Source organism: Heterodontus francisci, chromosome 12 (assembly GCF_036365525.1).
Source record: "Heterodontus francisci isolate sHetFra1 chromosome 12, sHetFra1.hap1, whole genome shotgun sequence".
Classification (NCBI taxonomy): domain Eukaryota; kingdom Metazoa; phylum Chordata; class Chondrichthyes; order Heterodontiformes; family Heterodontidae; genus Heterodontus; species Heterodontus francisci.
The window spans coordinates 28,793,281-28,821,148 of NC_090382.1; the positions used below are offsets into that span (position 1 = coordinate 28,793,281).

At 44.7% G+C, this 27,868-nt stretch overlaps 1 protein-coding gene across 1 annotated transcript in view; it reads right to left on the bottom strand.

The window, feature by feature from the left end:
• jakmip2 (janus kinase and microtubule interacting protein 2) overlaps positions 1-27,868 on the bottom strand; it is a 310,932-nt gene that overhangs the window by 29,412 nt on the left and 253,652 nt on the right. Inside the window, exons 16-19 of the mRNA XM_068042905.1 lie at positions 19,180-19,233; positions 13,559-13,624; positions 4,157-4,225; positions 2,943-3,020 (exon numbers count right to left, since the gene is read on the bottom strand). Coding sequence (XP_067899006.1) covers positions 2,943-3,020; positions 4,157-4,225; positions 13,559-13,624; positions 19,180-19,233 — 267 coding nt within the window. The remainder of the gene's footprint in view (positions 1-2,942; positions 3,021-4,156; positions 4,226-13,558; positions 13,625-19,179; positions 19,234-27,868) is intronic.

Here is a 27,868-nt window from a genome sequence, read left to right on the forward strand (position 1 = left end):
CTGAGGTAATACAACCAATGCCACCTGCTCAGCAGGACAACCACTGAGCAGGCCATCAGGCTTCTGAAGGTATGATTTCAGTGCCTGGACCAGTCAGGTGATGTCCTCCAGTACCCTCCTGCAAAGGTCTTGGTCATTGTGGTGATCTGCTGTGCTCTCTATAACATGGTCCTGCAGAGAGGTGCTGACCTTGAGGATGGTGAGGCCCTGGAAGGAGGCAGCTTATTGGGGGAGGAGCAGGACGTGAGAGATGAGGAAGAAGAGGAGGCGGAGGGAAATGACGCTGAACAGAGAGATGCCCCTGCTGCATGACCAGGTGGCCTCCTCCTGCCACCCTCTGGGAAGAGGACCTCCCTGCTGTCCCTCACGGCCTCCAGTATTAGATCCAGGTGAACATCGATGAAATGAGGGTCTGCCCTCCCCTAGTGCCAGGCCTCCAGCTCCCCTGTGACATCTCACCATCCACTTGTGCAGTCTGGAGCTTTGGCAAAACCACTGATCTGTCCGTCAGACAACCAGCAGCTTCAGTGATGGCTGCCATGGGAGTCTAAATGAATCCCCACATTTCATCTGATCCACCTCCAATGGCTCTAAGTGGACAGGAAACCCATTTCCATACCAATTAAGGGCTTCCCCATGTGAAAACCTTAACTTTAATCAGTTTCCCACCAGAGGCATGTTTCTGACCCAAAAATAAACCCGGCTTCTGTTTTCTGACTCCGTGATGAAAATTCAGCCCTATATGGAATAAAACGACAGTCGCAGCATGGATACAAAATTGGCTGAGTGCCAGGAAACAGCGAGTAGCTGTGAACGGTTGTTTTTCAAACTGGAGGAAGGTATATATTGGGGTTTCCCTGGTGTTGGTGTTAGGATCCCTGCTTCTCTTGATATATATTAATGATCTAGACTTGGGTTTACAGGGCACAATTTCAAAATTTGCAGATGACACAAAACTTGGAAGTATTGTGAACTGTGAGGAGGATAGTGACAGAATTCAAAAGAACATAGACAGGCTGGTGGAATGGGTGGACAAGTGGCAGATGAAATTTAATGCAGAAAAGTGTGAAGTGATTCATTTTGACAGGAAAAATGAGGAGAGGCAATATAAATTAAAGGGTACAATTCTACAGTGGATGCAGGATCAGAGGGACCTGGGATTTTTTTAAATTCTTACCTGGGATGTGGGCGGTCACTGGAAAGGCCAGCATTTCTTACCCATCCATAATTGCCCTTGAACTGAGTGGCTTGCTAGGCCATTTCAGAAGGCAGTTAAGAATCAACCATATTGCTGTGACTCTGGAGTCACATGTAGGTCAGACCAGGTAAGGACAGCATATTTCTTTCCTTAAAGCACATTGGTGAACCAGATGGGTTTTTACAACAATCAATGATAGTTTCAAGACAGTGGTGCAGTGGTTAGCAACGCAGCCTCACAACTCCAGGAACCCAGGTTCAATTCTGGGTACTACCTGTGCGGAGTTTGCAAGTTCTCCCTGTGACTGTGTGGGTTTTCGCTGGGTGCTCCGGTTTCATCCCACAGCCAAAGACTTGCAGGTAGTAAGTAAATTGGTTGTTGTAAATTGCTCCTAGTGTAGGTAGGTGATAAGGAATATGGGATTACTATAGGGTTAGTATAAATGGGTGGTTGTTGGTTGGCACAGACTCGGTGGGCTGAAGGGCCTGTTTCAGTGCTGTATCAATAAATAAATAAAACATTACTGAGACTAGCTTTCAAATCAAGACTTTTTTTAATGAACTAAATTTAAATTCCACAAGCTATAATGGTGGGATTGGAACCTGTGTTCCCAGAGAATTAGCCAGGGCTACCAGTCCAATGACATGACCACTACACCACTGTCACCCCTAGGTACATGCACAAATTATTGAGGTTTGTAGGGCAGGTTGAGAAAGCAGTTAAAAAAGCATGTGGGTTCCTGGGTTTTATAACTAGGGGCATAGAGTACAAGAAGGAGGAAGTTATGATAAACTTCTCAAGGGCAATTAGAGATGGACAATAAATGCTGGCCTAGCCAGCAATGCCCACATACTGTGAAAGAATAAAAAAAAGGGGCATAGAGTACAAGAAGGAGGAAGTTATGATAAACTTCTCAAGGGCAATTAGGGATGCTCAATAAATGATGGCCTAACCAGCGACGCCCACATCCCACAAAATAATTTTTTAAAACCTGTATAAAACACTGGTTCGGCCTCAACTGCAGTATTGTGTCCAGTTCTGGACACCACACTTCAGGACGGGATGTTAAGGCATTAGAGAAGGAGCGGAAAAGATTCATGAGAATGGTTCGAGGGATGGGGAACTTCAGTTACGTGGATGGATTGGAGAAGCTGGGGCTGTTCTCCTTGGAGAAGAGAAGATTAAAAGGAGATTTGATAATGGTGTCAAAATCATGAGGAGTCTGCACAGAGTAGATAAGGAGGAACAGTTCCCATTGTTAGAAGGATCTAGAAGCAGAGGACACTGACTTAAGGTGATTGTCAAAAGAACCAAAGGCGACACGAGAAAAAATGTATTTATGCAGCAAGTGGTTAGGATCTGGAATGCACTGCCTGAGTGCGTGTTGGAGGCAGATTCAATTAAGGCCTTCAATAGAGAATTGGATAATTATCTGAAGAGAAAATATTTGCAGGGCTACAGGGAAAAGTCTGGGGAGTGGGACTAGGTGAGTTGGTCTTGCAGACAGCGGGCATGGGCATGACGGGTCAAATGGTCTCCTTCTGTGCTGTAACTGTTGTATGATTCTATGATAATGCATATTCTGTATATAGTATAGTGACATCTCTGTCTTTAATATACTGGACACACCGATAGATATTATAATGAAATCTCGGTATATAGTAGAATGAAATCCTTGTATACAGAAGAATGCTGTATATTGGATAACTAACACTCCTGGAGAAAGTATGATGAGATTATTTACCATGTATGCTTGGTCCAGGGCTTGTTTCCTATAATCTAACTCTTCCTCCAGGTAACCTTTTTGTTTGCAAAACATATCCTGCAAGAAAAATAAAAATGAATTTTATTAAAATCTACTGCTCCAGAATATCCCAGAGCAACATGACAGACACTTTGCATTCCTTACGTATCCTGGGAACATAAATGAGAAGGTTTTCTGCTCACCTGCGTCATCTTAATTTGTCCAACTTCTTTCTTTGAGGCAAAACAATCAAAGATAATGGGGGAGGCTCAAACAGGCCAGCTAGAGGTGAAACTGTTTCATTGGCCTGCATAGAACAGTCCTGAGATTCCAGCAGCTAGTGTATGGCATGGCTAAAAAATAATGGCCAGTTCCATTGACAGGTTTTAGTTTAGAGATACAGCACTGAAACAGGCCCTTCGGCCCACCGAGTCTGTGCCGACCATCAACCACCCAATTATACTAATCCTACACTAATTCCATATTCCTACCACATCCCCACCTGTCCCTATATTCCCCTACCACCTACCTATACTCGGGGCAATTGCTAATGGCCAATTTCCCTATCAACCTGCAAGTCTTTGGCATGTGGGAGGAAACCGGAGCACCTGGAGAAAACCCACACAGACACAGGCAGTACCCAGAATTGAACCCGGGTCGCTGGAGCTGTGAGGCTGCGGTGCTAACCACTGCGCCACTGTGCCGCCCATTTATATTCCTGGAGGTGCCATTTCCAGAGATGCAGCCAGCACCCCTCCAATGGGAGTAGCACTGCCCAGGATATATTATCGTCAGAAATAAGGTTAATGTGGGGCGGGGCGGGTGGAAAAGAGAAAGGAAAAAGCCTAGAGTTGTCACTTCTGATCACTATCCAGTAATCCTCCTCCATGAAGGGGTGTGTTGTGAGGGTTGGGGGTTGGGGGGAAGGGAGATGCTCAGTGAAGACAAGATCAGATTCAGCGACAAATGGCAGCCAAGGTCTATTCACAAGCGATATCCACCTGAATGAGGTAGTGGAGAACTGCCACTGTAACCTGTGCCAGCAAATATAAGCACCTTCAGCAGGGGAGGGAGAAAAAGGAACACACATCCAACTTTGTCAAGAAGTCTTGAACTATTATAACTGAGCAGAATATTTACATATTAGCAAGTTGCAAAGAAACACCAGAATTTCAAATTGTTCATCCAGACTCAATGAGAATTATATTTCATACCATCTCAATCTCCAAGTCTATCATCTTTTGGTGTAGTGCAGCCTCAGTACCTTCAATCTGTTGTAGCCACTAGAGGATGAGAAAGGTATGCATAACATTAATACTGAATGCACAAAATAAAGGACCTGGTCCACAGTCTATGCTGGTACATCTAAAGAGACCAGACCTTCCAACTCGCTCTCAGTTCTGAAGAAGCTTCCAATAATTTATAATGCAGACACTTGTTCTGTTACTTGATCTACTGGTTTATTTTGCATTAAACAGAATAAATTAAGTCATTGTGACAACCCAAAGTTCCTAGAGGTCTAAAGCAGGCCCCTGAAACCTCGACAAATTTGGTTACACCTTGAGTTTTTGGCAAATAGCTGAATTTTCACCTTTAAAAATTTTCTTAAGGTTGGATGGTGTGATATTATGATTAAACTGTGTTTAATTCAGGCTTTGTACAGTATTTAAAATAAGCACTGTTTAACATCAGATTCTGCAAGGACATCCATAAATCATTAGGCTGGGAAAAACACATCCCAATCTGATAGACAGTAAAAAAAAAGTTAAAGAATAAGGAATGAATTTTCAGGGCCACCAGAAGGCAGGAATGGAGGTTGGGGGCCCCAGAAAAACTGGCACTGGGGGGCAGTATGTGAATTTCAAGGTGCCAATTCCAGCGCCAGTAATAATCACCAGGGCAGGGGGACAGTAGGACAGGATACCCACTCTCCTCCCCTTTGAGGCCAATTATGCTTGTTAAAAAGCTCATTTAGAGCTTGTTGAAGAGGGAGGGAGCAATGTTTCAAGGGGGTGCACTGGTTTCAGAAGCTGTCTGCTTCTGAACGGCTGAGGGGAAGCAAGTACACTGTGGGGAGCCAGTCATGGCTGCCCTAGCAAATCACCAGCCCCATAAGAGATTCAGCAGGGCAAAGGGGTTTGGGTCCTTGGCACTGCACAGGTAACAGGGAGAGTGGGCTCTCAGCATTCAGGCTTTGAATGGGGTCTGCATCCCCCTGCCATAGTGACAGCAGAAGAGCAGGGGGGCAAGGCTCCCAAGGACAATTGGGAGCCAGAAGGAAGGCACCAGCTGGCAATGGGGCAAGACTGTCAGATATTGGGCCATGTGGTGATAAGAGACAGCACCCTCCACAGGGAGGTCAGAACCCCAAGCATCAGGAGGGCATAGAGAGCAAAGAGTGTCAGGAAGGCAACCGAGGCCAAACCCTCAACACAGGATCAACTGCCAAAGACGGAACTACCTGGAGATGACTGAGAACCAGTGTTGCTGGCAACTGTGACTCTCCAGGCAGATGGTCGCAGTCATCTGTGCCCTCGTCGCCTAAGACCTCGCAGCACTGGTCACCGTGCCTTGCCAGTGGCTGTCAAAGTCACCGTGGCCTTGAACTTCCTTGTTTCTGGATCCTTCCAAGGATCTGCTGCAGAATTTGGTGGCATCACACAAATGGCGGCACACCACTATCTTGCTGGTCACTGATGCCCTCTTTGCCACAGCTGGACAGCACATTCATTTAATAACAGACATGGTCTCGAATGGGTATTGGGTTTCGCCTCCATTGATGGATTCCCCTAGGTGCAGGGCATCATTGATTAAGCCCATGTGGCTATCATGGCACCCACTGACTAGCCAGTGAAAGGCTTCCACTCTCTCAATTGTCCAACTGGTCTGCAACCACAACAGGAGGTTCCTCCATGTGTGTGCGCGCTTTCCTGGCAGCTGCCAGGACCTTTGCATCCTCCGCCAGTCCAGGCTGCCTCAGATCTTCACTCCAAATCCTAGGGGATAAGGGAAATCCCTTGAAGAGATGGCTACTGGCCCCTTTACAGGTGCCCCAGACAGAGGCACAGAGGCAATCGAACCAATGCCACCTGCTCAGCAGGACAACCATTGAGCAGACCATCAGGCTTCTGAAGATGATATTCCGGTTCCTGGACTGGTCAGGTGATCCCCTCCAATACTGTCCCGCAAAATTTCAGTCATTGTGGTGATCTGCTGTTCTCTACATAACATGGCCCTCCAGAGAGGTGTCGAGGTTGAGGATGATAATGCCCTAGAAGGAGGCAGCTCATTGGGGAGGGGCAGGAGGTGAGAGATGAGGAGGAAGAGGAGGTGGAGGGAGATGACGCTGAACAGAGAGGTGCTCTGTTGTACAATCAGGTGGCCTCCTCATGCCACTCTCCGTGAATTGGATCTCCCTCCTCCCTCTCATGGCCTCCAATATTAAAAATCCAGGTCGGCATCGATGAAGTGAGGATCTGCATTGCGCCGGGTGCCAGGCCTCCACCTCCCCTGTGACACCACTGCCCTCTGGTGAAGTGGAAGGCTTTGGCACAAACCACTGATTTCTCCTTCAGGACAACCAGCAGGCTCAATGATGGCTGCCATGGGAGTCTAAATGTGTCCCACACTTCATCTGACCCACCTCCATTACTGCCCCCACTGGCTCGAAGTGGACAGGAAACCCTTGCAATGTCAATTAAGGACTCACCCCGATGAATATCTGAACTTTAATCACTTTAACAGCGAAGGCGGGTTCCTGACCCAGAAACAGACCTGACTCCTGCTTTCCACCTCCGTGGTGAAAATTCAGCACTATACGATAACTCATATGTAAAGCTCTTCGCTAACTACAAATGATAGAGTGATAGAGATGCACGAGGGAGTATTTGCTGCCTCTTCTATTGCTGATGCCACTTTGACTATTGCTAGCTTTGTTGTAACAGGAAGTCAGTGCAATGTGCAATGCAGGCAGGCATATTGGGATACATTGCCCTCTTTGGGCGCCTGCTGAAAGTGGTTACTTTCGTCGCCCTCCTTGCAGCCCATTAGCCTGGAGCAGGTGGATTCCAGGCTCAGGCTGCCCCCTAACAGGGGGCTCCATTCCTAAAATTGTGAGGAAATCAGACCACCAACGATGTTTGGGCCTCTGACAGTTAGTCATTCTGTCTGCTGCTCCTCAGTGCCTTAAATCATCTTGGGGATGCTACGTATAGAGTGCAGCATCAACAGAGTGCTAAAGTCAGGAAGATAGGGAAAATGGTAGAGGGGGAAAAGTAGCCTTAATGATTAAGGATGAAATCACTTCCATAATAAGAGAGGATATAACGAGAGGTAAGCAGGCATTGCGCATTCTTTAGGTAGAAATAAGAAGTGGAAAGGGAATTAAGATTGTAATGGGAGTTATGTCTCAGCCCCCTGATAATATCTGTGAAGTGATAGATTGTATAAATGCTGAGCTTAGACAAGCACGTTTTAAGGGTGGATTTTAACTTTTATATAGATTGGCTTAAGCAGATTAGTACATGTCAAAAAGGGAGCGAATTTCTTGATTGTATTCGGGATAGTTTTCTGTAATAATATGTCCAAGAATTAACAAGGCACAGCCATTTTAGATTTAGTAATGAGCCAGATTTAGTTAACAACCTCAGAGTGAGTGAACATTTATTTAATAGAGATCATAATGCAATCAGGTTCAACATAATACTTGAAAGGGAGAAATGTGAAAAGCTACTAAGATTCTAGATTTAAGTTTGGGTAAGACTGACCTAAATGGGATGAGGCAGAGACTGCCTACAGTCAAATAGTGCGATTTATATTAACGTGTCATAGGACGGTTTGGTAAACACCTTTTCATAACGACAGGGTGGCCTTTGCTTTCTGCCCCCATTTACCTCCAAGGGGGTGGGGGAAGGCGGGAGGGGGGAGTGGTGGTGAAGCAAAAGGATCATCTGATTTCTTGAATACAGATCTTCCCAAACTGATAAAGAACAGTAAGGATCTGCTTGGAACAAAGGGTCTGTAAAAGTAATTAAAATCAGCCCTAGCTGTCCTGAAAAGGCCTAATCTGCTATTAATATTCTTTGCATTATATCATTATACTCCAAGACGGCCGCTGTCATTTCTCTTTTCTGTTTTCAATTATTTAGACAGAAGTCGAGTGATGTGCAGTTTCCGCTGGTAATGCGTTTCACAAGTTATTTTGGAATTGCTGCTGAGCGCTATTGTGTTTTCCATTTATTAATTCTAACTGTTTATTTGTTGTGAATGGATAATTGCTTGCACATTTCTTTCCACATTACTCCTTACATTGTACTAACCTCTTAATAGATTAGGCTGCCAAAGCAAGCAATCACTGATGCCATTTTCATGTTTACAAAGTTGTTTCTCCTTTTCCTGTGCTTGCTTTAAAAACCGATTGTCCATATCGGAATCCCATTTTCAGGATCAAACTATGACAATAATTTTCATCACGGAGAACTGGGCGGTACAGTGCTTTAGAGCAGACTTTCCTTCGGGAAGCGGATTTTAATCCAGATTAGACTGATGGGCAGTAAACTGGCTGAAAGCATCCAATGAGGAATAAGCTTTGAACCATCTCAGCAAAATTCACAGTGAGCACTGGCCCACAGCAGGTGACAATCATTTGCTTAATATTCTTAATATTCTTTGGGAGCACAGAGGGAAAAGCGACATATAGGTGTGGAAAGGAGTGCCCTTTGGAGTTTTGGGATTAAAAAATTGTTTATTAATTATAAAAATATTGGAGATGGAGAAAAATGGTGGTCTGACTGGGTGGGGTGGTTGGAGGTGTGAGCTCATGTGATGAATCCTCCATACGAATATATGAATTAGGAGCAGGAATAGGCCACTCGGCCCCTCAAGCCTGCTCCGCCATTCAGTAAATTCATAGTTGAACTGATTACTCCACATTTCCACCTACCCCCGACAACCTTTCACCCCCTTGCGTATCAAGAATCTATCGACCTCTGCCATAAAAATATTCAAAGACTCTGCTTCCACTGCCTTTTCAGCAAGAGAATTCCAAAGACTCACAACCCTCTGAGAGAAAAAAATGCTCCTAATCTCTGTCTTAAATGGGCAACCCTCTATTTTTAAACAGTGATCTCTAGTTCTAGATTCTCCCACAAGGGGAAACATCTTTTCCACATCCACCCTGTCAGGACCCCTCAGGATCTTATATGTTTCGATCAAGTCGCCTCTTACTCTTCTAAATTCCAGTGGATACAAGCCTAGCCTGTCCAATCTTTCCTCATAAGACGGCCCACCCATTCCAGATATTAGTCTAGTAAACCATCTCTGTACTGCCTCCAATGCATTTACATCCTTCCTTAAATAAGGAGACCAGTACTGTACACAGTACACGAGATATGGTCTCAGCAATGCCCTGTATAGCTGAAGCATACCCTCCCTACTTTTGTATTCAATTCCCCTTGTGATAAACTCGCTATATCCAGCTAACCAGAAAATAACCCATTTATGCCTACTGTCTGTGCCTGTTATAGCTAACCAGTCTTCTACCCATGCCAATATGTTACCCCCTACACCATGAGCTTTTATTTTCAGCAATAATCTTTGATGTGGCACCTTTCAAATGCCCTCTGAAGATCTAAGTACAATACATCCACCGGTCCCCTTTATCCACAGAACATGTAACTCGCTCAAAGAACTCCAATAAATTGGTTAAACATGATTTCCCTTTCACAAAACCATGTTGACTCTGCCTGATTACCTTGAATTTTTCTAAATGCCCTGCTATAATGTCTTTAATAATGGATTCTAACATTTTCCCTAAGACAGACGTTAAGCTAACTGGCCTGTAGTTTCCTGCTTTCTGTCTCCCTCCCTTTTTGATATTTTCTAATCTAACGGAACCTTCCCTGAATCTAGGGAATTTTGGATAATTAAAACTAACGCATCAACTATCTCACTAGCCACTTATATGCCTTAGGATGAAGTCCATCAGGACCTGGGATTTGTCAGCCCACAGCTCCAACAATTTTTTCAGTACCACTTTCCTGTTGATTGTAATTTTCTTGAGTTCCTCCCTCCCTTCCATTTCCTGACTTACAGCTAACACTGGGATGTTACTTGTATCCTCAATAGTGAAGACCGATGCAAACTACCTGTTTAATTCATCTGCCATCTCCTTATTATCCATTATTAATTCCCCAGACTCACTTTCTATAGGACCAACGCTCACTTTGTTAACTCTTTTCTTTTTAAAATATCTATAGAAACTCTTACTATCTCTTTATATTTCTAGCTAGCCTTCTCTCATACTCTAATTTTACCTTCCTTATCAATCTTTTAGTCATTCTTTGCTGTTTTTTATATTCTGTCCAATCTTCTGACCTGCCTCCAATCTTTGTGCAATTATTTGCTTTTTCTTTAAGTTTGATACTATCTTCAACTGTTTTAGTTAACCACAGATGGTGGGTCCCACCCTTGGAATTTTTCTTTCTCACTGAAATGTATCTATTCTGTGTATTCTGAAATATCCCCTTAAATGTCTGCCACTGCATCTCTATTGACCTAATTTGCCAGTTCACTTTAGCTAGCTCTGCTTTCATGCCCTCATAATTGCCTTTGTTTACGTTTAAAATACTAGTCTTGGACCCACTCTTCTCTCTCTCTCAAACTGAATATAAAATTCAATCATATTATGATCACTGCTATCTTGGGGCGCCTTATCTATGAGGTTATTAATTATTCCTATCTCGTTGCACAATACCAGGTCTAGTATAGCCTGCTCTCTGGTTGGCTCCAGAACGTATTGTTCCAAGAAATTATCCTGAAAACATTCTAGTTACTCATCTGGGCTACCTCTGCCCATCTGGATTTTTCAGTCTATATGTAGGTTAAAATTCCCCCATAATTATCGCTGTATCTTTCTGACAAGCTGCCATTATTTCTTCCTTTATACCCCGTCCTACAGTGTGGTTAATGTTAGGTGTCCTGTACACCACTCCCACAAGTGACTTCTTGCCTTTATGATTTCTCATCTCTATCCAAACTGCTTCTGCATCCTGGTTTTCCTGAACTTAGGTCATCCCTCTCTATTGCACTAATACCATCATTAATTAATAGAGCTACTACTCCAACTTTTCCTAGCTTCCTGTCCTTCTTAAATGTCATGTACCCTTCAATATTCAGGTCCCAATCTATGTCATCCTGCAGCCATGTCTCTGTAATGGCTATCAGATCACACTTATTTATTTCTATTTGCACTCTTAGTTCATCTGTTTTGTTTCGAATGCTACTTGCATTCAGATCCAGGAATATGTCCAACCAGAATTGGCAATCCTAGTTGAGGCACACCAGAAAGTGCTGCTTAAAGCACCCATCATGGAACAAGAGAGAAAATGTCACTGCCAATTCTACACCACAACCACCAGGGAGCATCACATCATTAACTTTTCCTAAATCCCAGTTGCTGAAGTACCAGTAAAGGAACTAAATAACATTTACCTATCACATGACGAGTCTTGATTTATTCAGAGAATAGTTTTAAACATATAAACTGTACAGTAAAAAATGAAAATTAGAAAGTCATATTACAGGATTTTTGCAGAAAAAGTGGAATAGAAAAACGCTATGGTGCAAAATAGCATTTGGGCAATTGAAGACTTGATCAATGAGAGGCTAGTATAATTTATATATGTTTCTGATTTATGCATGATTGTAGCTGGGGACCGAGTTATAGTTGGTTGCTCAAATGCTGTACTAAGTTATTCCCATAACTTGACTAAAAGTAGCTGCATAATGTTGTTTGTCAAGTTGCCTTGTATGTGTGAGGATAAAACTGCTCAAATATTTTATAGAGCTAAAAATGTAGTGAAATAATTTCAAAGGTTAGGCACTCAGTAGATACTGTACAATGCTTGTGTTCATTTAGCTCTTTTTTTCTTGAAAAGAGACCAAGCAGAAACTTGGTAGATGTTTTCAGAAAATTCAACTGTTCAATAAGTTTACTTTTTTTGTCACATACTGGACAGGTTGGGGGTAAAGATCAACTTCGAGGGTGGGGTAAGGTGCACAAGATGGGCAGTAGCAGATCAGCCACCTGTTATAGATCCGCTTTCCGATGTAGTCAATGTAAAGTAAAATTGGGTGGGGTGTGTCCGTGGCAGGCAATCCTTGCCTTGCCTGCCTTGCACATGCATCAACATTGAATTTTAACACCCCCACCCCACCCCGCCCCCCCCCCCCGCCCTCCCCACCACCACCCCGATAGAGTCAAAGACAATTCAGGCAGAATTTCTTTTGCAAAATGCTGATTAACATGTGGGACAGCAGCCATCACAGGTGGGGCAGCAGGAAACCTTGAGCGGTTTCAAACAGGAAATAACAAAAGCAACTCACATTTCTGAGCAGACAAGCTTGTGCCATCTGAAGGGGTTCATGACTTATTAAATGTTCGACAAGATGTAAAGATATTGTGCATGAAAGAGAAAAGGCGATGAGGGGCTGGCAAAATGGACAGCTGTCATCCCTTGCCTGGTTACCGGTTAGAGAACTTCGTAGAATAGAAATGGAGGCCATGGTGTAATAGGAGGAACGGTAGAGATGACGGAGAGACAGGATTTGAAAAGGCTTATGAAGGTGGGAAGAGTGATCAGAAGGGGAGGGCTCCAGAGAGAGAGATCAAGAGTACGGGCCAGGAAAGCTGAAGGCCCCATCAATGAGAGTGAAGGGCAAGGAGTGGCAGACATAACAGGGGCAAGAGTTGGCAAAGTGGAGGGGCAAGAACTGGCATGTAGAGCCAGAGGAGCCGGCAGTTGTTTAGGGCAAGGCCATGGAGTGATTTATAATTAAGGATGAAGATTCAATGCCTCGGCTAAGGGACCACATGGAGCTGGGGATGGCCACTTAATGGCATTTATTGCAGGCAGGTGTAAGGGCAGCAAAATTTGGGACAAACCAGTGTTTTTGCAGGGTGAAGCTCGAGAGGCTGATGGGAGCTCCACTTCACACCAAGATTGCACACAACTGGTTACAACTTGAGCGAGTAGCTGGAGGGTGGGGGAGGGGGTGAATGCGGCCAGGACTAATGTGAAGAGATTTTGGTGGGAGCCAAAAAGGCTTATTAATGTTGAATTGGAGAGAAACCTAGCTTGTCTAGGACTTGATGTCAGAGGAAAGACAGACAACAGGGCCCACCAAAGTAACTGTAGGAACTCCCAGTGGGGAGTGGAATTCACAGAGAGTGTAAGCCAGAAAATCACAGCCATGCAGTCCATAATTACCAACTGCACACCCATGATTTACTAAGATGTTCTTCCTGTGAGCTCCATTCCCTGCTGGGAGTGCTGGAGCATGGAATTATCCCTAGTAAGTGCAAGTAAGCAATTGATCCTATTCCCGCCTGATATTCACACACAAGCTTCGCCGTGGGAATTGACAGTTAACGATTAGAAGTGGAATACTTTGGATCATCACTGCTTTGAACTTAATTAGTAGCCTTTCCTGGGGAACTTTGTCAAATATTTGTTAGAAATCTAGGCACAGCACATTGTAGGGTCTTTCCACATTCCATTCAGGATGTCACTTTCTTAAAGGATCAGAAAAGTCCAGAAACAAACATTCAACTCTACCTTCTCTGCCAGAGACAGCACAGTGCTCGCCTGGATAATTGCCACTTGCTCCTCATTCCTCAGGTTCTAGAAAAAAAAAATGTTGTATTTTGAAATACTTGTGTGCTTTTTGACAGATTAGAAAAATGTTCGAAATATGCTACTAGATGCAACTCAATTGCAAACTTTCCAACACAATATAATTTTTTCTTAAAAATCAGTCATCTTGTTTAATTTCACACATTGACTGCATAAACTAAAATATAAGGCGCACATTCTCTGATTGAACACTCCCAACATGCATGAGGAAACCATAAGCCCACAGCCCCTCATTTTTTTTATCCATTTAAGTTAGTGGGTGGAACATTGGAGATAAAAGCCAGTGATTTCTCCACCAACATTCACAGTCAGAATTGCCCCATACCTCAAGCACCCTGTCGATGAATATGACCCGCAATATAACACAGACTTTGTTTATCTGAAGCACATGTCAAGCAAACTCCATTCAGAGCATACAATACATTTCAACAGGAGATATGTCATTAGCTGGTTGCACCATATAATTAAGAATCATCATCAAAGTACCCGACTGTTTGTTGCCGTGGCTACACAGAGAAAATTTAATTTCCACCTTCAGCATTAGATTAGTGGCGGGGCTTACATATCACAGCTGGCAGCATGGGTCTGAATGTTTAAAAGCAGAATCCAGGTGACATTTCATTGTCACTTCAATCTTCATCAGGGCTATGTTAGCTGAGATTTGAATGAGTAGCTAACTACTGAACACTGCAAATGATGGAAAGGCACAGGCCGGAATTTAACAGTGAGGCGGTCGCCCCGCCCATTGGCTGAAAGGCTGGGGGAGGGCCCTCCTTCGCCAGGTCTGGAAGCCATGCAGCAGTTTTAGGTAGCCAGGCCCTCAACTGGCTTCAGTCAGAGCCTCCGCCCCTCTGAGGCAGGATGTCCCACCTCCAAGAGCTGCCAGCCAATCACAGGGGGGACTGCACCCAGCAAAAAGAGGACAATGGACGCCGGCCTCCTAAAAGGTAAGTGGGGGTCGGGCCACGCTCGGGACAATCGGCTAGGCCCTGGCAAACTGGGGGGGTCCGGTGTCTACTGTCGGGGGGTTGTTTTAGGGGGAGCAGCCTATGCTGCTGGGAGGGTCCTCCATGGGTCACAGGGTGCCTGATCAGGAGGGTCTCCCCCAGCCGGCATGTATTCCTAGGCAGCCTCCACAGGTGAAGTAAAATGCCAGCAGTGGTGGGAAGAGGCTCTTAAGTGGCAATTAATTGGCTACTTATGGGCCTCAGTTGGCCCAGGGCAGGTGGGCCATTTGCCGCCTCCCCACCGCTGATAAAATAGCAGCAGGGGCGGGTAGGTGAAGGGCATGGCAACCTCCACCTCCCACATAGTTTTATGGGCTCCCTCGCCTCCTAGACCACTCCCCGGGTGGAGGGGAAGCGGTCAATAAATTCTGGCCATGGATTCCCATATAAGGACCATCTCCTGCTTCCTGCATACTTACACACAGTGCATCTTCCATCGGCAGAAAGAAGTATTGGCAGAGAGATAGCTGGCAGGGGCTTTCCCCACAGTAAAGGGGAAAGAATCCAGCAGAGGTGTCTTCCTCTATTTCTTATGTGAAACTCCAGCTGCCAGCCAAAGGCTTACATCAGCAAAAGTCTAGGTGCAGCTTGCCTGCCTGCTCATCCAAGGAAACACATGATGCTGCAGTGTGCAAGGAATTTCTACCTGTTGAATTCCTGATCTTAACTGTGCCATCGCAAGGAGAAGCAGCATGGAGAAATCAAACACTTTCCTACAGGGAAGAAGGAAAAAGAGGGGGGGCATAGAGGAATTAACCCTGTTCACTGTAATACACCTTCTATACAGCTGCCTAGCAGAAAAACTGGGTTGATCCTGAGTTCTTCAGCAAAGAGAGACCAAAGGATGGGAGAAAACAAGGGACATCAGTTCCATTATAAAACCATAGACTATTCTGTCCTTTGTTTGATTTTCCCGCAGGTGCTTTCATTTTTCTCAGACACAAAGCTCCTCCTCCAGGCATCAGTAAAGCTTGTCTTCTCTCACTTTCAGAATTTTCAAAGGGAGGATCTGACCACAAACAATATTGTAAACACCCATATCACCATTCTCTGGCTGATCCATCACCCTTTCAAAACAGAATATGGAATCAAAAGAACTGGTATGTGATCCCTCAACTAAATCACACCTCAGCCAAAGGGTTGATACAGCCCACTTAATGCAGTCCTAGCACTGTGTATAATGAATAGTATCATTGCTAATGTAATGATGAAAACAATTCAATCCTTGGCCTGTTATTTTGATGATTTTTTTTTAAACTTTCACAATTTCAGACCTTTTGTGCAATGTGGAGGAGAAAAAGGCCAATGCCTTACCTCAGCAGCGATATGTGCTCAACCTTTCGTTATCATAAAGAGTTCCAATAACTGAGCAAGCTCAAGCTTCCACGACATTGGCTTATTAGCGTGAAGGACAACCTTACTGATGGTTTTGAGAAACAGTCAGAATTACTCCTGTTCAGATTATCAGCGCCCCTCACTTTCTTAACTGATTAAATCCAGACTGAGGATGAATAGCTTTTGACATGAAATGGAGAAAGTCATCCAGATGTGTCCAGAATTACTTTGGGACATTTTCTTGAATGCACAAAGCAGTGTTGGAAATACTAATTTGCTATTCTGTTTCATAAAATGGTCTTGTACCAGCTTCTGTCTCTTGTAATATTGCCCAAATAAGTAAAACCAAGGCAATAAAAGCACTCAAATCTTCTTTTACAAATTTGAGAGATAACATAGCAGTTTAATGTCTTTTTTCTTGCCTCCAAGGGCTGGATTTTATGGGCCCCCACTGAGGCCGGGCCGGAGGCTGGGGGGGTGAGAGCACGGGTGGTGGTTGGGGCCGGTGGGGGGGGGGGGGCGGGGGGTGGGGTGATGGAGGGCCCGTCGCCAAGCTATCTTCCCGGGGGCAGGATAGGCTGAAAATGGCCTTTCCACCCAGAGGCCAATTGAGGCCCTTAAGTAGCCTGTTGACGGCCAATTAAGGGCCTCTCCCCACTGCCGCGGGGACCTTACACACCACGCGGGGAGAACGCTTTGTAATATGAGGTGCCCTCCCTGTGGGCTTTATGGGCAATCTGTGACCCATGGAGGACCACCCCCCCCCCCCCCCACCACACCCGCCTACACAGAATCCAGCCCTAAATCTCTTCTCCCCTGTTGAAGGCGCCGAATCCCAGCTGGGCTGCGATGCCTTGCTCAAGGTTGAATCGAGACACCTAGGAGATAATCTTTCATTTCAGTGTGGACACAAAATGGTTGGTAGCAGAGCGCTCTTCTATTATATAACCCGCACCAGTTTCTTTACAATTCCCTTCAATGAAAAGGAAATTTGAATGGGAATTATGAGTGGTCGATCCGTTGCTGCCCATTTGGCACCCCACTGAAGTTGCATTTTACAAACCCCCACTCAAAAATGTTGGCAGGCACAATGGAGTGCATCACACCCAAGCTTGATCTCATTCACATTAGAATTACTAAAGAGCAGTAACACAACCTGATTTTTCCCATCTATAGTCCAGCAATGAATGGGTCAATTGTGTTTTCTACCATCTTCCCAGCTGGGATCAACTAACTCACTAGAGACCTAGAGGTGAACTTTGAAACCTCTTGCACAGGATGGTAGCGTGCCAACTATGGGGGGCAATGACCTACCACCATTGCTGTGGCTGCAGCAATGATTCTCCCCAACCCCCAAGCCTACTGTTAGGCAGCGGACTGGCCCCCTTTGACAGGCGGTAGGCCTATTAAGAATAGAAATCATGGTCCTATGATGTACATAGGACCCCGATTGTCATTTCTAGACTAAACTTGGCTGAGCAGGCACATGTACAGTGCCAGCTAGCGGCCTGGACAAACAGGATCATGAAGGCAAACTCTTCTTGAATTTTACTAACTCCCCCCCACCCAAAAGTGTTGACAGGCTATCCAACCATGGAGTGCATCACATCCAAGTTTGATCCCATCATTTCGACATCCACATATGTACATTTTCAAATGGGTCAGCGGAGGGAGCTGGATGCTGGTGAAGAACACTAACTGCAGTTGTGGGGCCAAGAGGGGCAGTAGTACTTCATCAATCTCCACAAAAACAGGCTGGCTGGAACTCAGCCAACTTATTTTCCCACCCTCCAGACCCCCCACGCCCAACCCCCCACCCAACACCTAACCCCAAAGGACCTACTGACTTCTGGTTCACAGACCAGGTGCCTGGCCCAGAGTCCTGGGTTGCCCTAGGGTGCTCAATCTTAGGCCATAGCCTGCCATCCTGACACAAATGAGGGCTGGCCATTAGAAAGGGTTGGGCCTGCCAGCTGGCAGGAGCCAGACACCCGAAGTCCGCTTGGGGGAGAAACTCCACCCCTTGTAACTTCATTCCACAAAGGGCTGTGGCTGGCAGTGTATTTATCCACTGAGCAATGAACCAGGGGTTGATATCAATGAAATGTGAGCTCCTGCACTAAAAGTGCAAGGCAACACTGGACAGACCATTTATTATAAAGGGAGACTTACCAATACAGAAGTTGTAATAATGAGATTTCACGATACTTTGTCACGCCAATGTGCTTTGCTGAATGATAATTTTCTTTAATCCACTAACTGGAGATTTGATTCAATATTTTTTGAAGAAATTTAAGCAAAAACAGATGAAGGATGACTCTGCTGGCAGCTTAGGATGGCCACCTAAGTTGCAAAACTGTATCCTACATTGAAGGCCTGTGAGGTGGAGGCGAAATGACTGCTTATCCCAGCAAGAACCAAGACCGAGGAAATTTAAGGAAATTACCTGTTCTTTTAAGCAAGAAACATTGCTACCCATGTTTGAATCACTGGGTGACTGTCATATGACAAGCCCCTCCCCATCTGTGGTTTTAAGCTTATGGTTCTCTACAGCAGCAAGGAGAAGCTTCTGGACTCTGACATGTGCAGACCCAATTGGGGGCCCCTCTCTCTCTCTCTCTGTCTCTTTCTCTCTATTTCAGCCTACTAGCTGCGAACTCTGCCTGTTGACTGAGCACCTTTGCATACTCCGGCCACAATCAGAAAACCCGTTGGAGGAAATCATCCACATCACTATCTCCAAGAGACTCACTGACCAGTCATCTACCTGGTCAAACTAAAAGCCTCAGGACTATGGAATTCAGCTAGAAGCCAGCCGAATCACCAAACCCCACAGACTGTATACCCCTTTTTTATGGGCTCTAACTCAACCAATCGACCTTTCCCCACTCTGTAACCCATTTGTGTGTGTGTAAAGCTCTAGAGTGTATGTGTGAGTGAAATTTGGCATGTAGTTTATTATTTTCATTAGTTCGGTTTAGGTACAGTAAAGTTGACCTCCTTGTTAAACTCAAGATTGGTTCTTATTATGGTCATAGCAAGTATGTAATCAAACACCTACTGAATTGACCAGTACATCCACTTTAAGAAAGAATTAAACCTGCTGTGGTCAAACAAGGAGAGAGAAAAGAGGGAAGCCCTTTGACCCCTCTTCACTTGACCATAGCAATTTACACAACTTTTTGAGGGAAAAGCACCTACCCCGTTATCTCCCAGTATGTCCAGCTGTTTAATGAGGTCATGAATGGACACATCCTGTGAAGTAAATTGTTCAACAGATAATTAGCAGGTTAATTATTACAAAAGGCAAGTACAAATCAAACAACATAAATGCAACAGTGAATGATATCCTAATTATGTAAGATTCATCCCACAGAATATATTAAAGAGCTGGCATGTTGTGGGGTGGGTGGGAAGAATATAGAGGGTGGACAGCATAACATTTAAGTTAAGTTCAGTAACCTAGGTGACGAGACATAGTCAATAGCACCGGTTTGGTGACCTCAACAGCAGAGTTAGTGCCAAGGCCACCAGAGAGACTTCCAAAGTACTGAGCTATTCAAGACCATGCTGGTGGAAACTGTAAACTCATTTGCAGGGACTGTGGTAGAGATGCAGACTGCACTTTTGAAGTTGTCACAAGCATATGGATAATTGGTAAATTTAAGAACACAATATTAAGGTGTACTGGCATGTTTCCTGGACCTGGATTTGAATCTAGCCCTGAATAATGTGATAAAAGTCTCCCTTCAGTTGGCAGCTAATTTCTCATGGTTATGAGTCCCAGAGCACAAAACATACATATTTTGATTCTAATTCCCAGTTTTAGACAGGCCACAAGGATGTCTGGCTGGAGACCTGGGAAGATCACATTTGGTGTAGTAGAGGTTGCTTTACTGAGATTACGGTTGAGGCATGGTGCAGAGCAGAAGAGTCTTTACTGTATAACTAACCTATGCCACATTTAACCTGTGAATGCTTGAAGCTGACATTACAAACACATTTTCCATTCCTTGCTGCTTTGGTAGCAGTCTTGCTCTGATGTAGTATTGGGTACAAGCCCCACTTTTCAGCACTTGTACACAGGATTTGAAACCAATTAAGTGAAGTGCTGAGGGAATGGTGCATTGCTAGAGGTGACATTGTTGACATGAGACATTGAATCAATGTCCTGGTTCAGGTTGATGTTTAAGTTTCAATTACGTTATTCAAAGAAGAGATGAGAGTTCTCTTAATGTCTTACCAATATTCACCCCTCAAACAACACTATGAAAAATTAATCAACTGGTCATCATGTGGGATCTTGTGTCCAAAGTGGCTCCTGCATTTGTCTACATAACAATAACCTTTAAATTCCAAAGTGAAGTTCTAAAAGACATGATGAGGAGCTGTGTAAGTGTCTTTGTTTTTTATTCTTCACTTTAACAAAGTTAATCAATAAAGATGTAAGTTAAGTAGCTATAGAAGATTTTATATTTTCGGTCATCATCTTTCAAACCATCAATGATGTAATCTGATATTGTAATTGATAATCTGTGTGTTGCTGCTGTAGTTTTCTTTTATCCACCACTTGTAATACTTCTGTAGAACTGGGAGAATCTGCATCTTTGATGGAGGAAAATCTGAAACCTGACAGCAGTCCAATTTTTACCATTCCTGGCAGGCTATAAGTCACAGGAACACTCTTGACAACACAGGCCTCAGAAACTGCAAAACGAGTGCGCTGCAAACTGTATCAAACAATAGGAAAATTGCAACCAGAGACAGTACCAGGCAATTAGAAGAGTGAGGATAGGGTGATAATGACAGAGGTAAAGGCTCATTCTCTTAGGGAACAAGAGGCAAACCAGATTATCAAACACCTAATACACCTCAGACTCTATTTGGCTACCCAAAATTAAATAAATATCATAACTCAAAGCCACATAGTTGCTACAGGCTAAGTGTCAACCAATTACACAGACACAGATAAAGCTAGGGTTTTTTTGATAATATCCAATTACTCCTGTATGAGTGTGTGTGCAGCATTTAAATACAAGCTTGATATCCAGCAGAATATACATATAATTGCATTATGTTAATATACATACGAGAAAGGGAGAGGTATACAGACTTGCGGTAAAGATAAATACATTAGATTCCTGAGAATGAGTGGGCAGAATGCCAAGTGGCATTGTGGGACAGTTGTGTCTGACAATTCCTTAGCTCTCTAGTGAGCAGAGTGGCAGATAGTTTTCTGGTGGTCTATGTACCCAGGTTCCTGGTAATTAGCAGGAAGGGTGACATAGGACTACAGAACCATAGACATTTGAAGTACAGAACACGGCCATTCGGCCCATCATTGTCTGTATCAACTCTCAGCTAGATTAATCCAAAACGCATCCCATTTCCCTGTTCTCTCCCACTTAACCTTTTATTTACAGACTTATAACAGTGGTCCATACATTCCGTTCCTAACAACGCGACACAATGCAGGCTAGGTGATCTAGAGGTGGTGATCAGAGCATCTATGTAGAGAAGGAGGCCTTTCGGCCCATCCTGCCTGTGCCAGCTCTGTAAAAGAGCGATCCAATTAGTCCTTTCCCTTTAGACCTGTATTTTTTTCCCTTCAGCTATTTATCCAATTCTCTTTGTAAAGTTACGGTTGAATCAGCTTCCACCACACTTTTAAGAAGTACATTCCAGATCATATCAACTTGCTGTGTAAAAAATTGTTTCCTCTTGTTGCCTCTGGTTCTTTTGTCAACTACATTACATCAATATCTGCCGGCTACTGACCCTTTTACCACTGGAAACAATCTCTCCTTATTTACTATATCAAAACCATTCATAATTTTGAACACCTCTATCAAATTTCTTTTTTTTATTTGTTTCATGGGATGTGTGCATCACTGGCAAGGCCGCCATTTGTTGCCTATCCCAAATTTCGCTTGAGAAGATGGTGGCCTTCTTGAACCTCTGCAGTCCATCTGGTGTAGGTACACCCACAGTGCTGTTCGGGAGGGAGTTCCAGGATTTTGATCCAGCGACAGTAAAGGAACAGTTCCAAGTCAGGATGATGTGTAGGTTGGAGGGGAACTTGCAGATGGTGGTGTTCCCATGCATCTGCTGCCCTTGTCCTTCTAGGTGGTACAGGTCGCTGGTTTGGAAGGTGCTGTCGAAAGAGGTGTGGTGAGTTGCCGCAGTGCATCTTGTATATGGTATACACTGCTGCCACTGTGCGCTGGTGGTGGAGCGAGTGAACATTTAAGGTTGTGAATGGGGTGCCGATCAAGTGGACTGCTTTGTTCCTAAACTTCTCTGCTCCAACAAGAACAACCTTAGCATCTCCAGTCTCTCCACACAACTGAAGTTCCTCATCCCTGGTTCCATTCTCATAAATCTCTTTTGCACCCGCACACCTAAAGTGTGGTGCTCAGAATTGAGCGCAATATTCCAGCTGAGACCTAACCAGTGTATTATAAAGGTTTAGCATAACATCCTTCCACTTGTACTCTATGCCTCTATCTATTAGCCAAGGATCCCATATGCTCTTTTAACAGTCTTCTCAACTTGTCCTGCCACAGTTCCCCAGGACTCTCTGGGCTGAATTTTATGACCGCACCACAAATTGCGACGGCGTGCTCTGATCTCAGTGGTCCACTCGCGTGGATCCGCCATCGCTGAGACCACGTGATATTTTGCATGGGAGCTCATTTAAATGGAGGGGGCGGAATGGCCGCCCCTCATGATGTAGATGGGTCGGCCTCTCTGTCCATGGCAATGGCATCCGGTGCCACTGTGTGGGCGCCGGCGCCATTTTTAAAGGGCTTCAAGCCCTGACAGCTGATGTTAAATTTTAAAGAGACCAGCACATTAAATTTCAATAAAAATAGTAAATTGAACATCAAAGCCCTACTTTCACCCCTCCCAATGATCAAACAATATATTTATTTCCCTCTCCACACCCCCACAAAAAACTATTTTTGCCGGTACTGACCTTTCAACCCCAAATTTACATTCTTTGCCCTTCACGCCCTTCCCACCATCCCCTCAGCCAATTGAATCAGTTTTCATAGCTACCCCCCCCCGCCTCCCTGAAAATTTCAATGCTCCCCCTCCCCACTGGTAATGCGCCTCGGATGGGACATCCGAAGGTGCAGGAGTTCTGAACGGTGGCCGGAATATCGACGTGGGACAGCCGTCAAGACCAGGTAAGTTTATTTGCATGCATTAACCTTTATTAACATATTGAAATGAAAGCCCTGCCGCCAAGCGGCGGGGTGGGGGGGGGGGGGGGAGCCGCACTGAGGCCTTGCCACCGCTGGTAAAATGTGGCAAGGCCTTGTCAGTGTCGGGGGTCGTGGCGGGCCTCCCCTGGAAGAATTTTCCTGGTCCCCCTGTCACGATCTCCGACACTGGAGGGCGAGTAAAATTCAGCCTTCTGTTCTTGAGCTCCCTTTAAAATTGTACCATTTAGTTAATAATACCACTCCTCATTCTTTCTACCAAAATATATCACTGCACACTTCTCTGAATTAAACTTCATCTGCCATGTGTCTTTCCATTTCAACAGTCTATGTCCTTCAGATGTCTGTTACTATCTACCTCACAGGTTACTGCATTTCTGAGTTCTGTGCCATTTGCAAACTTTGAAATTATTCCTTGTATACTCAAGTCCAGAAAATAAATATATATTAAAAAAAAGTGGTCCTAATATCGATCCGTGGGAAACACCACTGTATACTTCCCGCCAGTCAGAGAAACAACTTTTCACCACTATTCCCTGCTTTCTTCCCTTAAGCCAATTTTGTATCCACACTGCCACCGCCCCTTTAATAGTGTGGGCTTCAATTTTTAAAGCTGTCTCAATTTCATTTGTATACACAAGCAAAAATAGAATTGGCTCTTCCCATTACTGCTTAACTTAAGTAAAAGCAAAGTTAATCCTTAAAACCTAACAAAGCAGTTAGCAAAGAGCACACTATTTTGAAGTATTTGCTAGAGCTTTTAAATTTACATCAGCAAGGGATTACACTAATATTAACAGTATAACTCACAACTCTGACTTTGGAATGCACTTCTGGCTGGTGCAGTGTTCATTGATACTTTGCACACTTTCAAGAGGGCGCTGGACCAGTACTTGATTGGGCACAGATTGCATCATATCGAAGGTAGGTGGCTTTACTAACCATGTGATCTTCCGCAGTGGTTCTGATCGGCTGAGGGGGGCAGAGAGCAATATTCCAGAGTATTTTTTTCCTTACTGGCCCTGAGCTTTGCCTTTCCCAGGAAATTACATGGCCGCTAAGGGGGAGAGGGCCGGTGGGGGGTGGTGGTGGTGGGGATGGGGGATGTGAGGTAGGAAGTGGCTAGTCATAGTGTTCCAGGCATCATGAGTGTTGATCAGGCTTGATGGGCCATCTGGTCTATTCTGACTGTCAATTTTATATGTTCAAATTTAACCCATCTGGGGGAATATCAGATCACCCACACTGGCCCTCAACTATAATGTTCAAGATTGGAAATTTTGGCAGTGTATTTAAGAGGCCTAGCTGCAACTTTGGAGGGGGGTGGGGTAGGGGTGAGGGCTGAAATATGCAATTTAGATGCTTTCCGGTAGATCATAGGATTAGTACAGTAGACACAGCAGTATTCTGGGATAGACACTCATAGAAAGTTAAAAGCTGTATGCATGATTGAAGAGGGCTGTAAGGTGCTCAGCATTTCACTGATATTTGTAAGTCACGTGAGCATTGCTCCAAGCATACAACCATCTGTTATTCTCTGTGGATTATATCAGTGCATAATTCTGCAAATGCTGCCAGATGTTAATATATGTATAGCATCATGAACAGCAACAGGCCAAGTGAAATCAGATAAAGAAAGACTTGCATATGTATCATTTCATCACTCGGAATCATCTCCAAGTGATTCACATCCTACGGCTTACATCTGACAGGCAGTCGGAGGAGGGAATGCAATGTCCACCCAATGTGGGTGACAGACCTAAACCATTTTGATGGTCAGTCCACCATTAAATATAGTTGGCGAAGCGCCCATGTGATTCGAGCGCTGACAGTTTTTGAAAGGGCAGGAAATCCAGGAGGTCAGACACTCAGTATTGGCTGGTAGCAGCAGTTTATGGGCTGGGGGTGGGGGAAGTGTGTGACAGAGAACATAATTCAAAGGGCAGAGGACATTGCCTGAAGGAGCATGGACAGCAATTCAAGTCATCCCAAAGGCTCAAAACTGCTAAATCTGTAAATTGATAATGTTCCCAGACTTGCTTCCAGCGATTGCTGTAAATTATCACAAGCATACAGAAGATTGGTGAATTCAAGAACCTAATGCTAAGGTGGGCTGGTGAGCTATCCTGCACCTGGGTTTGATCTTGTCCAGACTAATGTGCTGAAAGTCTGCCCTCAGTTGGCAGGCAGTTCCTAGTGGCTATGAATCCCATTGGACAAAATGCACATATTTTCATAATAATTCCCAGTCTTAGGCAGGGCCAAGAGTATCTGGCAGGAGATATGGGACGGTCACACTTGGCATAGTAAGGGTTGCTTTTCTGGATCTGGCCGTTTCCTGCCCTGTACGGGTGGGTTTAACATCGAACAGGAATCTCCTGGTGAAAGCAAAAATGGCACTAGGGGTCTAAAGACACAATAGGATCTAATTTTCTTGAAATAACAAGGCTCCTGCCTGTTTCCAGCAGGATCATTGGTCTAAATCAAGGTTATCCAACCTTTTTGGGCCGAGGGCAGCATTGCGATTTTTGCTCGGCCCTGGTGACCAGTGAGCAAATTTTGAAAGATAAAGGCATTCAAAATTCATCCTACAAATAAAAACAACAACAAATGTGCAATTTTGTGAAGAAGCTATAAATGAGAAGACTAATTTATTGACTTACTTTCTCATAACTACGTTGAAAACTGATTTAGTGACATCCCTGCCATTATTTTTGCTCGCAGTCAATCTCCGCCTGCATCGTTGATCTCTCTCCCCACTCTCCCCGCGCTGTGTGTGTGTGTGTCTCATTCTTTCTTACCCCCCACCCCCTGCACCCCCCCCCCCCCCGCCTCCTTTAGGACTAGGGGACACAGATTGAAAGTTTTGTGCAAAAGGTGCAGGGGGAATATGAGGAAGCACTTTTTTACGCAGCGGGTAGTCATGACCTGGAAGTGTCTCTCTGTCTCTCTTGCCCCTCTGTCTCTCTGTCTCCCTCTCTCTCCTCTCTTTCTGTCTCCCTCTCTCCCCTCTTTTTGTCTTCCTCTCCCCCCCCTCTCTGTATCTCTCCCCCAATCTCCCTCTCCACCTCTGTGTCTCCAGTGTTCTCCACTTTCCACTAAGTATTCCCCATGCTCTCTGTCCACCCGTCTCGATGTCCCCCTTTCTCAGTCTCTCTCTCCCCTCTCTCCACCTTTTGCTCTCTCTCTGTCCCCCTTTCTCTCTCTCTCTCTCTGTTCCCCCCTCTCCCTTTGTCCCTCCCCCTCTCTCCTCCCTCTCCCTCACAGTTGCAGAGAGTGGAATGCTCAGCAGATGGGTGGTCAGTTTTTTTTTAAAACATTGCGCTGTCAATTTCACAGCTCACAGCTGCTGATATCGAGAACAGCCGTTTGCCAATAGACTTAGGGTTTTCCGGCAGGCTTTTTAAAAAAGAAGTCAGAAACTGCTGGAAAACCCTGAGTCTGTTAGGAAACAGCTGTTTTCGATATCAGCAGCTGTCGGCTGTGAAACTGACAGCGGGATGTTTTTAAAAAGGCTGCTCTGTAAGAAGACAAAGGGAAATTTCTCATCTCCAGTCATGGTGAGGATGAGGAACGGCCCAGGAACAGTTTACACCTGCGGGCTGGATAAAAACATTTGGTGGGCCGGACCCTGGCCCCCGGGTGGTATGTTGGACAACCCTGGCCTAAATCAAGGCCCAGTGCAAAGTTCCACTGGCTGGCTGGGAAATTGGAATTAACTTCATTCTCAGTATTTTCAGCTTGCTTCTGTCCCCTTCACACTCAAAAACTAGGCAGTGGAGACACAAAAATTACCTTCCCTCCCTCCACTGTGAATTATTTTGAAGTGCACTAACTTTTATTATGGAGGTAACTGTAGCAGCTATTTTGTGCACTAGATCCCACAAATAGCAATAAGATGAATAGCCAGACAGTTTGCTTTCTTTTGGTTGAGGAAGGAATGCTGACTAGGAGAACTCCCTGCGTTTCTTTGAATAGCATTGTGAGATCTCCAATACCTGCCTGAGCCAATGGAACAGGTGGACGGGAATTTGTTTTAAAGGCCGACAAGGCAGAATCCCCTAGATTAGTTCCTCAAATCCTGGAGTAGTGCTTGAATCCACAACCTCCTGCTATTAAACGAACCAAGCTGACAAGAGTCCACAGTACACGCACAAAGGCATCTTCCTTTTATATAAATATTAAACATTAATCCACGAAATATTGTCAGGAGCAACAAGAATAGCAACTTATTGTGCCTTTAACATGATAAAATGTCCAAGGGGCTTCACAGGAGCATCATAAAACAAAATATGACACTGAGCCACATTAGGTCAGATACCAAAAGCTTAGACAAAAAGGTAGGTTTTAAGGAGTCTCTTAAGGGAGGCAAGCAATGTAGAGAGGCAGAGAGGTGTACAGAGGATATTCCAGAGCTTAGGGCCTACGCAACCGAAGGGGCAGCCACAATTGGTGGAGCAATTAAAATTGAGGTTGCTCAAGAGGCCAGAATTAGAGGAGCACAGATATCTTGGAGGTTTGTGCGGCTGGAGGAGATTACAGAAATGTGGAGGGGTTAAATCTGGCCATGTTACAGAGACAAAAATAGTTGGTCTTATTAAGGTCAGAATCTCATATATGGGTCAAATGTGACACCAAGGTTGCAAACAGACTGGCTTAAT